Below are 14,626 nucleotides of genomic sequence, written 5' to 3' on the forward strand. Positions count from 1 at the left end.
AATAGCAGAACACATATAAATCTCATGAAATAATGTTGAAAAAGCATAATGCATGCAAATTGCTTAGCCCTGTGCCTGGCTACATAGCCATTTATTAATAAGTGCTTGCTGCATATAGTCACAAATATTTATAGAGCATTTGATGCTGGACTTGGGAGTGGGGATATGAAGATGAGTAAGACATGGCTCCTGTCCTAAAGTGTTAGTAATCTTTGGAGGGGGATAGCATTAAGAGGCAGAGAATAGTAATATATATATACATTTTTCTTTTTAAGGCTGTACCCACAGCATATGGAAGTTCCCAGGTTAGGGGTGGAATCTGAGCTATAGTGGAGGCCTATGCCACAGCCACAGCAATGCTGGATCTGATCTGTATCTGTGACCTACGCCACAGCTTGTGGATCCTTAACCCACTGAACCATGCCAGGGATTGAACTCGGATCCTCACGGACACTAGTTGGGTTCTTAACCCACTGAACCCCTACAGGAACTCTGAGGAGAGCAGTATTTTTAAGTGCTTACTATACATCTGGAATTCTTTTAGGATTCTTTTAGGTGAGCATCTGCAGCAAATCACATCTAGTCTATGTGAGCCAACCCATTTAATCTTCACAACAGCCTCAGGAGTGCATACCGCTCCACTCAGGTGAGATAGAATGACTTGCTATGGAGACACAGATACTGCAGCGTCATGCAAAGATGATGCTGAATGATGATGGGCCTGAGTGATGCTTGCCATAGTCTCCTGTTCTTCCTTACCTCTGCTCTGGCTGCTCTTTGGGATATGGGCCTTGGGGTAAGTGTTTTATTGTTCTTGCACTGTCATGAGAGGTGAAGCAGACACTACACGCTTAGGGAGCCCAGGGGGTGATCAGTAATACCTCCCAATCCTCAATGGCCTCATCTGTGAAATGGGGTTTCTAATTCATACCTCATGTTGAGGGGAGGGTAAGTAGATGCTGCATGAGAAAGCGACAGCTCTGAAAGGGCTACAGCTTACGGAGTCTCTCCTTGACTTGGCCCAAGACCTTGATTGACGTGGACACTGTCAGGGCAGGGATAAGATAACCTGCATGCAGCTAAGAGCATGCACTGAAAAGATGGGCCAGGCCCAAGGTCACATTGGAAAAGAGAGGTGCTGGGAGGGAGGGAGCGTGCATGCCAGCTGGCCTTCAGGTCTGGACATCTGCCCTCCTCCAATTCCTAATGCCCTTGACACGACACTTCATCTCCATTTAGGACGATTCAAAGATGTGCCAGTCATTCTCAATGGGACTTTCTGGGTCACAGCTGGAAATATCCCTTTTCCATAATAAGGTAAAATCTGACACTGTCCATTTACTCTCTATGAAGGACCCTGCAGGCCAGCAATTGACTTTTAAAATAATAGAAATAAAGAGAAGTATGCTTTCATGGAGGTGCCCTGCTACCATGCCAAGGAGCTGAGGGGTGAGCATCTGCAGCAAATCACATTAAATGTCCCGGCTCTGCCATTTCACACCTGTGTGACCTGAGCAGAACATCTACCTTCTCAGCACCTCAGTTTTCTCATCTGTAAAATGGGAATGATAATCACGGCCACCTCTCAAGGTTGGGTGAGAAGTCAATGAAACAGTGTGGGTGAAGCCCATGCATAGCAGGTGCTGTCACAGCCAAGCCCACATCCTCGGAGCCTTTACAATTTCAAGGCAACAGTGATAGTAGCAACTGCTACTGCTACTATTACTGTTGTCGTTGTTAGACTTAGGTCCTGGGTCTCATCCGGAAGGTCTGGCTTAGGAGACACAGGCGGGGAGCGCTAAAGGCAAAGAATAAAGGCCACTGAACAAAAGAGCACCTCTCTTGCCAAGAGGGCAGAGCTGCAGAGGCATCCTTGTTTAGGGTGGGGGGCCTTCCACTTACCTGCAGTGGACCACTATGGGCCCAGCTTCCGGGGGATTGAGGAACTTGACCTGGCGGACGAAGCCCAGGAGGCCGGTAGCATAGCAGGGGACGCCGTGGTCCGGCCAGCTGGTGAAGTGGAAGAGGCGGAGCTCCCGGATCTCATGGTAGCCTTTCTGAGGAGAGAAGGGGCCTCTTTTCCTCCAGCTGCTATTCCCCGCCCCCCTCCTGCCACAACACTCTGCCCAGCGCCCAGGGGAGCCATGACTGCTGCAATGAGGGTCCAGCCTCTCTGCCAGTGGGAAGGACAAGGCCCTCAAAGGGTTAATAGGTGTTACCATGCAGAGTGATGGTGCATCTGTTATTTTTGGGAACTTTGGAAGTAAATAAAGTGAAAAGGTCTACTTGATTGCAGGACTTCTCAGAGCCTTTACTGTGCTAACATAAATGCTGAATTCCCAAGGTAGCTGATAACACCCACACTGTTTACTTGGGGACCCTCTTTGGATAAATGTTTTATGGGACTTATATTCAGCAAAATAGAATGAGAAAAGTGTTGGCCTTCAACTCCATGTCTAAGTTGGAGGGGAATACGAGGCCTTTTAGGGACGGAGGTCTGCTGTCCTTTGGTTTTCCAGTCTTGTCTATAACAGTCTCCATGACTTTCGAATTGAAAAGGCAGACTTCTTTATTCATTAGATTCTTATTTAGAGTGACCAGGTATCAAACAAATAAAAACAGAGGTTCTCTGACTGATGGGGGGGTGGGGCCTGGAGCTCCCAAGTTCCCCTTGCCCTCGCCCCACCGTTCACATTGACACGCTCCAGGCTAAATGGCAGTTCTCTGATTAGTCCGTGGTCAGCACACCGCCAAGCCTTTGCTTATGCAGTGTCCCCACCTACCCTTCCCTGGCTGGCAATCTCCTGCAGATGTCCGACGCATCGAATAGGAAGAATATTAGATTGTTCCTTATTTCAGTTAAAAAATAATCACTGGGTGTTATCTGAGCCTAGCCTTGCGTTCGGCACTAGGAAGGTGGAAATAAAAGCAATAGCTTTAAAAGCTGTCCCTGGAACAGCTAGTGGTCTAGTGGGGGAGGCAGGCCCCAAGTGCACAATTCCACTGAAGTGCATAAAGGAGTGTCAGCTAATCCCATTAGGGAGAGGAGGAATCAGAGATTTCCTGAAGGAAGTGATGCTGATGCTTAGCCGGAGTCTTGAAACATATTAATCGTGAAAGTAGTAGGTAACATTTATTAAGCATCAACTATGTGCCTGTCACTCTTCTGACTCCTTCACCGTATTAGTTCATTTAATCCTCATACCAATCTTCATTCTGTCATTTCTGTTTTACAGATGAGGAAATTGAGGTTAAGCAAGGTTAAGTGACATGCCCAAGGTCACACAGCTTATAAGTCGTCAAGTTACAATCTAAGACCTGGCTGTCTGGCTCTACAGTCTGTACTGATAAACATTATGACATATGGAGGCCTGAGTATTACCCAGTAGAAGAGATGGAGGGATTCTAGGCAGAGAGGCAGCTTGGGCGAAGGCATGGGGATAGGACTTAGCATAGCATAGGAACAGAATCACAGACAGACCAGGGCAATTCCAGAGGAGAGTGGAAGACGGGCCATGATGGACAGAGGGGGTGTGGGGTGGAAAGCTTTGTATCCCACTTTAAGGCCTTGAGGAAGTTCCCTTGTGGTGCAGCGTGTTAAGGATCTGGCGTTGCTGCCGCAGGTGTGGTGCAGGTAGCAACAGCAGCGCAAGTTCAATCCCTGGCCTGGGAACTTCCGCATGCTACAGACACGGCCAAAAAAAAAAAAATGTAAATAAGGCCTTTGAACTTTATCCATGAGGCATCAGAGAGCTATAGGGAGGCTGCCTAGGTGGCTGCACAGTAGGGGAAGCCCATCACTAGATGGGCATTTTGGGAGAATAATGCCAGCAGCTGCATAGGTGATGGACTTGGGTGGGTATGTTGGGGGGCTATGTAGAAGGCACTGTTTGGTGCCCACCCAGATCCCCTTCCCTGAGCCAGTGCACACACCCTCAGCTACCCTGATGCTGACTGTGGATAGCTCAAATTCACCCCTTCTTTAGGGAGATGCTCTCAGCTGACCAGAAACCACCTCCCGTCGGAGTGGGGGATGCTCAGTGGTCAACTGACTTTGTTAGTTGCCCAGGACTGAGGGGTCTCTCAGGACACAGGGTGCTAAATCCAGGGTGGTCCTGGGCAAACCAGGTTGCTGGGTCACCCCAGTGGATGTGTCAGAGTCCTTTGCTTCAAGATGGGTCCAGCTCTGTGGTGCAACTCAAGCCTCAGATCTCCCCATGGGACCAGGTCTCATCCTCCCTCGGCTCCTTCCTAGCCCTGCCCTGCCTCACTCCCCTCTCTTCTCCTCAGGGTTCCCCTTAGCTCATCACCAAGGGCACCCAGTCCCCGCCTTCCCAGAAACCTCAACTAAGATGCAGGCAGGACCAGAGGCAGAAAGAAACCCTATCGGGAGGCAGCTGCAGAGCCTGGGCGGGAGTGAACAAAGGTGGGGATTAAAGCACTGACAGACCAACTGAAGTAGGAGAGTAAAGAGCTTCGAGGGTACTCAGCGCCTTTTGCCCATCCTCCAAATCAACGCAGCCCCTGGAAGCCCTTATTCGAGCCCACACCACCTGCTCTGCAACAACTTATCAAGGGCCCTCTCTCCCAGATGGGACTCTGTGCTCTTCAGGGGCAGATGACATTCCATGCTTATTATTTCTGGGTCCCCAACTCAGGAACTGATGCTGAGCTAATAAGCCAGGCAGCGTTGGCTGAGTGCCTGCCTGTGTACAGAGGCGAGGACAGCTAAGTGAATTAATCCTCCGAGGCCTGTGGGGTCTTTCAAGGGTGTCTTCCTAGGAGTAAGAGCTTCCCTGGTGATTGATTGAAAGAAAAACAGAAAGATAACCTAAAAAGGACTAAGAGTCCTCATCATGCTCGGTGGGCTACACTTCTCCAAGGCCTCCTGATTCAGAACCTGGGTCCCACAGTGAGCCGCCATGTTCCCATTCGCCCAGCTCACGCCCAGCACCAACCGCACGCGTGGTAGACGAAGTTGGTGGCCCACCCGGATCCCTCGGTTGTGATCTATCCCTGGTGCCCAGGGCAGGGTAGGTCCCGGCCTCAGCCACAGGAGTGCCAGCTGCTAGTGACTCACTGATGTCCCCTTTTCTGGAGAAGTGCCTTCAGCCAACAGGAGCTGGCTCACCCTGGAGGTTACCCCTCTATGGCTGGTCCACAGTCAGGGGACTGATTGAGGCAAGAAGGCAACTCCATGATATGTTTATGCTCTGGAGGCCCCGTGGATCAGGCCGAGAATTTGCCTGAGACTCAGAGCTGGCCCTGCCCTTTCCTCTTCCCCTCCTTCTTCCCCCCTTATTTTACAAGTTTCTCTGAGAATACTCCCTTGAAACGCCATGCGCACCTGAATCCTTGTCTCAGGCTCTGCATCCAAGGAACCCAGCCTAAGACCACAGCAGTGTGTCTGCTGTCTTCCTTCTTGCAGCTGAGGGCGCCCTTCCCTCCTGACTCTTCAGTTGAGTCTGCAGATATAGGCCTTTAGGAACTCAGGGCTTGGAAGGAGTGATACTGGCAGCAAACAGTGTGTCCTGCCACCACTGTGCACATGGGAACGGCACTGGGCATGGGCTTGCTGGGCCCTCATGAGAACCTGTCAACCCCAAGGGCATAACTTTCAAAGCACTGAAGTCTCGGGTGCTTTTGCATCCTCAGGCCTGTGGGCACTTGATTCATTAATGCTATTGCTTTTAGAAAATGGTATTTTTTTTTTTTTTATAGGGTCATAGCTGTAGCACATGGAAGTTCCCAGGCTAGGGGTCGAACTGACGCCACAGCTGCTGGCCTACACCATAACCACAGCAACGTAGGATCCGAGCTGCATCTGTGACCTGTCCAGCAACACCAGATCCTTAATCCATTGAGAGAGGCCAGAGATTGAATCCACATCTTCATGGATACTAGTCGGGTTCTTAACCCACTGAGCCACAACAGGAACTCCTGGCAACTGTGGTTTTTGACAGCTAAAATGTCTCTGGATGCTGATAAATGTCCCCTGTGGTCCCCATTGAGAACCTTAGGCCTAGAACACATCAAGATCTTTCCCCTCCAGACTCTGTATGTTTCATTCCTCTGCCCGAGATAGTATTCCTCATGCTCTTCCCTCAGCTGGCTCTTTCTCCTCCTTCGTTGTCTTCTGAAATGCCTCTTCCTCCAGGAAGCCCTTTCTGATGACCCCAGCCTCCCAAGGATTTCTGTCTCTGCCCTTGGTATGTTTCCTCTGTGGCTTTTATTCCTATGTGTCATCATTCCATTTATTTGTCTGGTAAATTCTATCTGGCCCTCTTGCTAGAGGTGGAATCTTTTGGAGCAGGATCATGTCTAAGTTGATTGCTGAGCTATCCCTGGTGCCCAGGGCAGGGTAGGTCCAGAGCAGCCACCTTGGTTACTGCGTGTCCTGAATGAACAAACAAGCCAGCTGGCCTGGAGGGGAGCTTACCTTCTGGACAGTGAAGGTGCGGATGACATATTCTGCCAGGGGCTCTGTTTCAATCAGGGTGACTTTAATGTCTCCGTAGACCTCTGTGTCGTCTGGCCAGTATCGCACACACTTCACCTGGGGAAAGGACAGGGACAGCACGAGTGAGCAGGTGCCTGGGTGCAAGCGGCCGTCTCATCTGGCCTTTCTGTTCATACAGACTCAAGGGCGACTTCGGTGGACTTGCAGTCAAGGGGTCCCCAGCTGGCCAGGGATGGGCGAAATACACAGGGACAGGCTCACTCTCGGAAGAACCGGAGCCGTGGGGAGTAATAATGGTGGCACCTTCTTTGGCAGAGCTCCTTGTCCTTTTCGAATCCATGACCACACTACGTGATCAGACGGATCTGGGTGAGACAGGCAGCAGGTGCTATTCCCATTGTACAGATGAACATCATACTTGAGTGTGGAGGTTTGGTGGCTTGTCCAAGGTCACGTGGCTAGTTTTCTACCTTTGGCTGAGTCCTCTTGTTGTGATATCAGGCTGGGGCTGCTGAGTAGCACCAGCAGCACAGAGATGAGCATAAGAGGTGGGAAACAGTGAGGAGGTGGAAGCAGAGTGGCCGGGAGGGGGACCTTAATATCACGAGGTGGGACTTGTGGGCTCGAATGAAAAAGGCTCTTTGTTGGGAAAAGGAAGGAAGGCACTGGGCTCAAAGGGAAGACTTTGCAACTGCTCTCTGCCCCAGGGGTGGGTGCAGACGCTGTGAACAAGCCACACCCACTCTTGGCTCTGAGTCTTTCCGCTGCCGCAGGAGGAAAAAGAGATCATTTTCCCCTTAAAAGAACAAAAGCATTACCATTCCGGGGGACGCAGCACGGCCTAGAGTGGCATTTCCCACAGTGTGTTCCGCTGGGTGCTAATAGGTGTTAGGTAAAAAAAAAAAAAAGAAAAAAAAAAGAAACAAAAACAAACAAAAAAAGGTTTTGTGGTCAAATGAGTTTGGGAAATGCTGGGTTCAACAAAGTTAAACAGGCCGCTTTGCTACAGGACTGCTTAGCTCATTTCAGGGGCTCATGCTAATGTGTTTTTCCCCCACTCTCCAAAAAGGGCAAAGAGGACACCGCATTTCCCAAACGTATTTAACCGTGGAACCCTCTTCTCACTAAGCATCCTGCAGACTAGCATCGCGTGGAACCCACTTAGGGAAATGCTGGTTTAGCACAACAGGGTTTGCAGACACATGGATACACTGCTTCATTCTAACACGCTGTCACTGTGTAGCTTCCAGAAAGGATGGAAACCTCTCCCAGCCTCAGCTTCCTCTGAATAATGATAACACTAACTAGCGGCTTACACTGCCTAGCCATACTTACTAAGTGTTCTACGAATACTTTATGTGGATTATTTTAATTACTTACCTCCACAGCCTGATGGGGTGGATATTATTAATAGCCCCACTTTATAGATGAGGAATCAGAAGCACAGGGAGGCTAAGAAAATTGCCCAAGGTCAAGTGTTAGGAAGGTATGGAGCCAGAGTACAAAGCCAGGCCATTAGAAGAATTACCCAGAACATGGCTTCGTACCACCTGCTGTGAGATTAAAAGGAAGTGATGCTCAACCAGTGTCTGGCACAGAGCTTGGCTCCCAGCTGGTTCTCCATGAAGCGATTCTTCTTCTGTCCCCTTCCCCAATCCAAAGTAGATTCACCATCAAAGAATGTCTTCAATGTGGCATGTGTTACAGAACAGGCTGGGATTCAGGCCTCTGAATTCTTAACTCCTGGGCTGGACTTTTTGTCCACCACATCAGTCTTTTTTGTTTGTTGGTTCGTTTTTTATTGTCTTTTTTAGGGCTGCTCCAGCGGCATATGGAGGTTCCCAGGCTAGGGGTTGAATGGGAGCTGTAGCTACTGGCCTATGCCAGAGCCACAGCGATGCTGGATCTGAGCCGTGTCTGCAACCTACACCACAGCTCACAGCAACGCCAGATCCTTAACCCACTGAGTGAGGCCAGGGATCAATCCCACATCCTCATGTACGCTAGTCAGGTTTGTTAACCACTGAGCCACGATGGGAACTCCATCCACAGTATCAGTATTGAGTGGCGAGACCCTGAGCATCAGAACAGGAGTCAAGAATCAGAGATCATGGCCAGGTTTTGGCTGGGTAGTTACTCCACCCCTTTGTATCTGTTGCCTCATCTGTAACACTGGGGAATAGACTAGGTAAGTGTGGGCTTGAGGATAAAGTCTCTCTGGCCCTAAATTCCTATTAGGCCATGAGAGGTCCATGGCCCTTTGCTGAATTATGTATGACTCACAACCCAGACGTCCCCCCTTCCCATTATCTTGGAGGCCAAGACTCTTTAATGGATTATCTGATTCTTGCCCAAACACCGACTTACCTTCCCCCTCTTTAGTTAGCTCATGTGATAGGTAGAGAGCACCTCTTAATTTTAGTGTCTGTGCATCCTGCCTTTAACCCCAGCAGCCCACCCACCCACATGCCACAGTTAACCAAGTGGGCAAAGGCAAGCCGGGAAGAGCAGTCCAATTTCTAAGCCATAGGAGTGGCTAAGGACCAGGTATGAGAGAGTTGAGAGAGAGCCAGGTGAGAGACCAAGGTCTGAACCCTGAAGAATATCAAGGTTTAGAGGTCAGGAAGCAAAGGGTCAGATGCTACTGGGAGGTTGAGTACAATGAGAAGAGCGACATGGCTTTGGATTGGTCAACATGAAGGATGCTGGGGATCTGATGGCATCCCCATGGGTGGGATGGAGGGAGCAGCCACGTTGGCGTGGGTGGAAGAGAACGGAAGTGAAGAAGCAAAGCCTGTGTGTGAGTCTTCAGAGTCTGGCAGAAAAGTCAGGACAAGAGAAGCATTTTTGTTTGCCTGCTTTATGCTTTTAAGGGGGAAGCTACTCAGGACGTTTGTATGCTGAGGGAAATAACCTGGCAAGGGGAAGAGAATTGCTTTCCTGGTGAGAAGGGGACAATGAGAAGTTCTTGAGCGGCCTCTGTGATTCAAGGCACTGGGATTGCCTTTGAAAGGACAAGAGTCATTTCTATCACATTAGATGATATTCTTCCATTTGGGGGTCAACAAAGCCAGCTATTTTCTTTTTTTTTTTAATGGTTCAGCCTGATAATAGAGGGGAAGAATGAGAAGATGGTTGCAGATACAAGTAGAATGCAGCTTTGTGGTGTGAAGATGAGCGCTGGTGTCTAATGGCTGTAATTTCCTCCAAGGAGATGAGATGACGTCATCAGCGGAGAGTGAGGGTGGAAAAAGGGGTGAGAGGTTTGAAGCGAAAAGACATTCCTTGAGTGTGAAACAGGAAGGAGGCTTTAATGGGGGACTGGAGGCACTTGGAACAAAGAGAGATGCTGGGGACTGGAGCGCGAGCATCCTCTCTCCAAGTTCCCGCAGGAGGGGCTTACCCTGCCCACTTCCACGAGGTTTGTGACCATGACGATGCTGGCTGAGTTCTCCTGCCAGATCATTCTCCAGAAGTCCTTGACAGTCTCCTGCATGGGACCTGCCAACAGAGAAGGAGACAGGCTCAAAGACTGCAATTGTGAGGAAGCAGACAAGAGGCGTGTCCTCAGCTGGTCAGTCAAGGTTCCATTTGGGTGAGTAACAGTGAGGTCAGTTATCCTGGTTAGGACGCCCAAGCCACTGAGCCTGTGGCTTGAGGTAAGGTCAGTGTGGGCATAAGAAAAGCCACAGTCCACCTTGGAGGGTCCCCAGCAACCTGTGGAAACGCCCACAGTGTCTCCTCTTCATTGTCCTCCTGCTCAGACCTTTTTACCAGCCCTATGTTCCCACCGACCCATCACCTTGTATTAGGGGTTAATAACATAGCGTAAGGGAGATTTCAAAATTAGGCTCCAGACCTCGACGAGAGATGGGAAGGAAATTGGAGTTGGGGTGGGGTGGGCAGGAGCTGCCAGGAGCCAGATCTAAGAGCACAATCAAAAGATACCCAATTTTGGGCTTGACAAATGCATTCGTCTGGAGCCTGGACAGAAAGCAGGGAAAAAAAAAATAGACAAGAAATGGGAGATAGGATCTGAGCGACCAAAGCAATTTCCTTGGAAATTTCTCTTTCAACATCCTGGGCCTTCATCATTTTTAACATTGCAAGAGTAATACGTGTATTTGATAAAAAATTTTGAATGCCATTTTTCTGTATACATATATATATGTATTTATTTACTGTAATAAGCATTATATCTATTATATGTATTTTCCCATGCCCTTCTAAATTCTTACCAACCATGAAATTATTCATGGCTGTATAATTTTCCATAATATGGAAGTATCATATTTTAATCAATCTATTAATTGTTGGGCATCAAAGATTTTTCACTTTTTGTTCCTATGAGATCACACTGTGTCAGAGTTCCCACTGTGGCACAGTGGGCTAAGAATCTGACTGCAGTAGTTCAGGTCACTGTGGAGGTGCAAGTTCGATCCCCAGTCCAGGGCAATGGATTCAATCCCCAGCCCAATGCAATGGGTTAAAGGATCTGGTGTTGCCACAGCTGTGGCATAGGTTGAAGCTGTGGCTTGGATTTGATCCTTGGCCTGGGAATTTCCATATGCCAAGGATGCAGCCATAAAATAAAATAAAAAAAAATGAGACCATGCTCTGAAGGATCTTTTTCTATATGTCACTGTCCACATACATAATTATCCACAGGATTTCCTCCCAGAACGGCTGGAGAGGTACAGTCATTTTTAAGCCTCCTGATAACATGCTGGTAAATTGCTTTCTGGGAGAGCTGGCTGCCTCTGTCTTCTGGACACACACCCATGAGGAGATAAGGCATCATCAGCTCCAGTTCTGGATGGTAGATATTGATGGCACTTGCTTTGGGTCTGTCCCTCCAGGGCCCATCTCTCCTGATCATTTTCTAGTGACACGTCCTTCCTCTCCCCCATAGCTGAACTTGGCACCTCCTTCTTTCCCAAACAAACAAATGACCAAAGACCTCGCTGGCTCTCCAGCCCTACCCCTATGTTACTTTGCTGGGGGAAGCTCGGTCCTCTCCTCTAGTGTAAGGCAAGGGCCCTTTACAGGAAAAGGGGGACACTTACCTTGAGTTGCAATGTAGTGCCGAGGTCGATGGTACCCCTGGATAACAGAAGAAAAGCACAGTGAAGGGCCTCCTGTCAAAGCTTGCAAAAAGCACAGTACTAATAACTATCATCCCAAGGCTTGGTTTTCTCATAAGCAAAACAAGACTAGCATTAAACACTTCCCAGAGACACGGCAAAGATTAAACAAGAGAATGAGTGTAAAATGCTTAGTCGATCACTAGGTGTTGGCTATTATTACAGTTCCTCATGAGGGGCTTGCCTTGGAGCCTTGCACTGGGAGCAAAAATTGGATGCCCGAGTACCCAGGAAGAGGTGGAGAAGGAATTTTCAGGTTTCTGCAACTCGTCAACCACCACTAAATCCTTCCTGAGCCATGATTATATGCAGAACGCTGTGCACCACCTGTAGGGCACCCGAGAGTAGAAAACAATCGCATCATTGGCTCTGCACCAGGAACAATTAGAAAAAGAACATTGGGAAGGATGTTAATACTGTCTTTCTGGGTAACATGGCTGGGCTTGGAATTGAAGTCCCTTCCACTGACCTAGAGACTGATAAAGTCACTTTCTGATTCGGAGACCAGTCTCTGATTTCCCTGTGTTCTTCAGGGTCTTCAACAGGCTCTGCTGAGCTCTGATGTGGGGTTAACTCTGGGGTCAACCTTCTCTTTTGCTTGGGCATGACCTACATGAGGGTCCCCTTTCTTGTTACAGAGCGTGAACTATGTCCTATTGGGTGGAAGTTCAGGTTTTGGAGACAGATCTGCATTGAGAACATTGCATTGAATATAATTAGCATTTACTGAATGGCTAAATGAGTAAATAAATGAATGAATGGATATATTTTAAAAACATTATGAACTCACTTAATAATGGAGCCTGTTGGTGGCAAGATTGGTGGAATGATCTGAAATTCCACATTCTTTTCTAGGTAACATTCTTAGGAGAACACAAGCCCTGGATTTTGACAGACACCTATTTTTGTTTTAAATACTGGTGATCTGTACAGTTTACGGAGAAACAGAAGTGGTTTCTCAGAAGTTCTGGATCCCCTTTTTTAAAAAATTAAAATATTGTTGATTTACAATGTTGCACCAATTTCTGCTGTACAGCAAAGTAACCCAGGAAAACTGAAGGCATTTCCACTAAGATCAGGAACAAGATATCTACTTCCACCAAAGTTATTCAATGTAGTTTTGGAAGTTCTAGCCACAGTGATCAGAAAAGAAAAAGAAATACAAATTGGAAAAGAAGTACAACTATCACGCTTTGCAGATGCCTTGATATGATACCTAGAAAATTCTAATGACACCACCAGAAAACTGTTAGGCTCATCAATGAATTTGGTAAAGTTGCAGGATACAACATTAATACACAGAAATCTATTGCATTTCTATATACTAACAATGAAAGACCAGAAAAAGAAATTAAGGAAATAATCCCATTTACCATCACATCAAAAGGAATAAAATAACTAGGAATAAACCTACCTAAAGAGACAAAAGACCTGTACTCCAAAAATTATTAAGACACTGATGAAAGAAATCAAAGACGACACAAACGGATGGAAAGACTGACCATGCTCTTGGATTGGAAGAATCAATATTGTCACGATACTGCCCAAGGCAATCTACAGATTCAGTGGATCCACTTTTGGATTCAAAGATTCATTATGGCTCCCCCATGCATACTCTAGTAATGCCTAGGTTGACCATCAGTGCCAGCTCCAGGTCAGTGTCATGGCTGGAACGGTTGGATTAACCACCAGGAGTCAACAGCTCCATCTCGATTTTGCTTCTTTTTTTTTTTTAGGATGAACTTTTTACTTGTTATAATGATTTTTATTTTTTCCATTATAGCTGGTTTACTGTGTTCTGTCATTTTTTTACCAACAGCAAGGTGACCCCGTTATACATGTATACATTCTTTTCCACCTCAATTCTTTGAATGGTCCTATCTTCTCAGTGAAGTGGTATCTTCTGGAGGACAAACACTATCTCCTAAGTTTAATTTTTTTTTTCCCCTGCAAAGCCTAGGACAGTGTAAAACAGAGCAAATGCCCAGTAAATTAGCTGCTGAGAGACCAACTAGCAAGGTGGCAGAACATGGTGGTTATAAACACAGACTCTGAACTTAACTTCCCGGGTGTGAATCTTAGCTCTGTCCCATACAGGCTGTGTGGTCTGGGGCAGATTACTTAATCTCCTCGTGCCTCAAGTGATTTTTGCTGTTCAATGGGGATAATAGCATTTACACTACAGCCTTACTGTTAGGCTTAAGTGACTTAATAGTATACGACAGTTACTAGGTGCCAGGCCCCATCCCTATCCTAGGATTTAACATAAACGTCTTTGCTATTATTATTATTATTATTATTATTTTATGTATCTGGAAAGCATTTACTGAGTGCCTAACATGATTTAAAGTGTGGGTTGGTCACAGGAGAGACCCTGAGATGGTAAGCCTTTCCCTCCCCTTTGCTCTTCTGCTCTCCCTAGAAATGCAGTAATTGAACCCTCCTCTGAGCCAGGACAGGTAAGTAGGAAGATGAAAAGCACAAAGAGCTCTCCATTCCTCCAAATCAAGATGGACAGAGCTTCCCAGGCTCACAAGAAGTGACTCTAGGAGTTTTCCTGCATAGGTTTGGGAATGGAAAATAGTACCCTAATGGGTGGAAAGATGCAGTTTCTCAAGTCCATTCTCTTCTGTCATCCCCATCATCATTGCTTTTTACAGCCCTAGTCCTCCCTGGCCTTGACCAAGGCTCTAGCCTCATGCTGGCCTCCCTGCCTCCAGTCTGGTCCCAGAGCCCATCTGCCTCCTGCCAGTGAACTTCCCAGTCTATCTGATTATGTTGTTTATTATGCCCACTTTAAAGCCTGCTGTGGCTCCCCACTGCCTGTACAATAGTGTCCAAATGCCCTGGCTTGGGACTAATCACCTGCCTCCGTCTCATCTCCAGTTTCATTTCTAGTTGTCCCTCTCTGGCTTCTTCCACAGCCCCAAGCATCCTATGTTCTAGTTTTATGCTGCACTTCAAATGAGCCCTGCCTCCTCCTGAGCAGTCCTGCAGGGCTTGGTAGATGCCCCATTAACAC

The 14,626-nt window shown here is 47.6% G+C and overlaps 1 protein-coding gene across 13 annotated transcripts in view; it reads right to left on the reverse strand.

Moving 5' to 3' along the window:
- PTPRT (protein tyrosine phosphatase, receptor type T) overlaps positions 1-14,626 on the reverse strand; it is a 1,163,284-nt gene that overhangs the window by 35,813 nt on the left and 1,112,845 nt on the right. For 9 of the 13 annotated variants that reach the window (XM_021078123.1, XM_021078122.1, XM_021078117.1 and 6 more), the window contains 4 exons: positions 11,527-11,563; positions 9,864-9,961; positions 6,440-6,556; positions 1,903-2,057 (listed from right to left, as the gene is read on the reverse strand). In XM_021078123.1, the coding sequence (XP_020933782.1) occupies positions 1,903-2,057; positions 6,440-6,556; positions 9,864-9,961; positions 11,527-11,563 (407 nt within the window). Of the gene's footprint in view, positions 1-1,902; positions 2,058-6,439; positions 6,557-7,278; positions 7,339-9,863; positions 9,962-11,526; positions 11,564-14,626 lie in introns of all 13 variants that reach the window. The other 4 variants (XM_021078115.1, XM_021078112.1, XM_021078111.1 and 1 more) reach the window with 1 other exon arrangement.

This window comes from Sus scrofa, chromosome 17 (genome assembly GCF_000003025.6).
Source record: "Sus scrofa isolate TJ Tabasco breed Duroc chromosome 17, Sscrofa11.1, whole genome shotgun sequence".
Lineage (NCBI taxonomy): Eukaryota > Metazoa > Chordata > Mammalia > Artiodactyla > Suidae > Sus > Sus scrofa.